We start from the raw sequence: 1,215 nt of genomic DNA on the forward strand, positions 1-1,215 counted from the left end.
TCTAAAGTCCACCTGCTGTAGGTTCCCAGCTCTGTTTGGAGCGGGAAGCTGGCGTCCGTTACCCTCTCCCTCCCTCTCCACCCGCTGCGGGATTGCGGCGGCAGGAACGGCGCGCTCAGACACACGGCGCTCCGTCTCTGAATCGCCCAGAGCCAGAGACGCGGGCCCCGCCGGGCGCGACCGTCGGGGCTCCCCCAGCGCCTTCCCTCCCATTTCTGACACCAAGACGCCAGTCGTGTTGGAGGGGAAAAACTCTGCTTTATTTTATTTCATTATTTCTGGGGGTGGCTGCGCCACCGTCGGGGCCATCCGGCTCAGCGCTGGGAGAAGGCAGCCTCGGGGTCGCAGGCGGGCTCGGCGCGGCAGCCGTCTGCAAGGAGAGACGCCGGGTCAGCGCCCGCCCCGCCGGCTCCCGGCCCCGGCCCTGTCCCCGGCCCCCGGCCCCCGGCTCACCCGGGCTGCAGCAGATGCCGGCGGCGGCGCAGCGGCCCCCGCTCCCGCACGGCTGGTGGCCCGACTGGCAGGGCGACGGCAGGTAGTTCTCCTCCTGGCAGCGCAGCGCCTCGGCCGTGCCCACGAAGCAGCCCAGCTCGTCGCCGCAGCAGATGCTGGGCCCGAAGCAGCGCCCTTTGCCCCCGGGGCCGCAGGGGAGACACTGGCGGGAGGGCGGGGGGTGAGCGCGGGCCAAGCGAGGCCGGGGGCCGCGGTCGCGGAGGGGGGCGCACGTCCACTAGAGTCCCCGGGACCCGCGGGGCGGGCAGGGGCTGCGAGCCGCGGCCCGGGCTTACCTGGCGCACGTCGAGGTCCAGCGCGGCCCTCTTGCCGCCCAGGGGGCAGTTCTGGATGTAGCAGGCGGAGGTAAGCGCCAGGAGGCCCAGCAGGCAGCAGGCGAGGCCGGGGCCGGCCATGGTGCGAGCGCTCTGGGTCGGGGGCGGTGGCTGCGGCTCCCTGACCGGCCCTTTTATGGCCGGGGCCGCGCGGGCGGAGCACTGTCTAAGAGGCCCGCCGCATGACTGGTCACAGCAGGTCGCTGCGGGTCAGGCCCTGGGCGCCCGGCGCGCCCCCCTCATTTGCAAGGGCCTGGCCGGGTCACCGTCACCGCATCGGCTGGCGGACTGGGGGCAGGGGAGGCAGAAGGCGAGGCCGTGCGGGGGCGAGTGGCCTGGGCGGTGGCCAGAGCCCCCCTGGGGTGGGACAGGGAGTCTGGGGGTCTGC

General features: G+C 73.8%; 1 protein-coding gene across 1 annotated transcript; it reads right to left on the reverse strand.

Annotated features, from left to right (window-relative positions):
- Nucleotides 1-238: 238 nt before the first annotated feature.
- Nucleotides 239-945, reverse strand: OXT (oxytocin/neurophysin I prepropeptide). The gene is made up of 3 exons (XM_027622964.1): nucleotides 789-945; nucleotides 454-655; nucleotides 239-370 (listed from the first exon to the last, which is right to left on the reverse strand). Exons 1-3 carry the CDS (start codon nucleotides 906-908, stop codon nucleotides 315-317), a joined length of 378 nt encoding a protein of 125 aa, XP_027478765.1. The 5' UTR covers nucleotides 909-945; the 3' UTR covers nucleotides 239-314.
- Nucleotides 946-1,215: the final 270 nt, after the last annotated feature.

Source organism: Zalophus californianus, chromosome 8, assembly GCF_009762305.2.
Source record: "Zalophus californianus isolate mZalCal1 chromosome 8, mZalCal1.pri.v2, whole genome shotgun sequence".
Lineage (NCBI taxonomy): Eukaryota > Metazoa > Chordata > Mammalia > Carnivora > Otariidae > Zalophus > Zalophus californianus.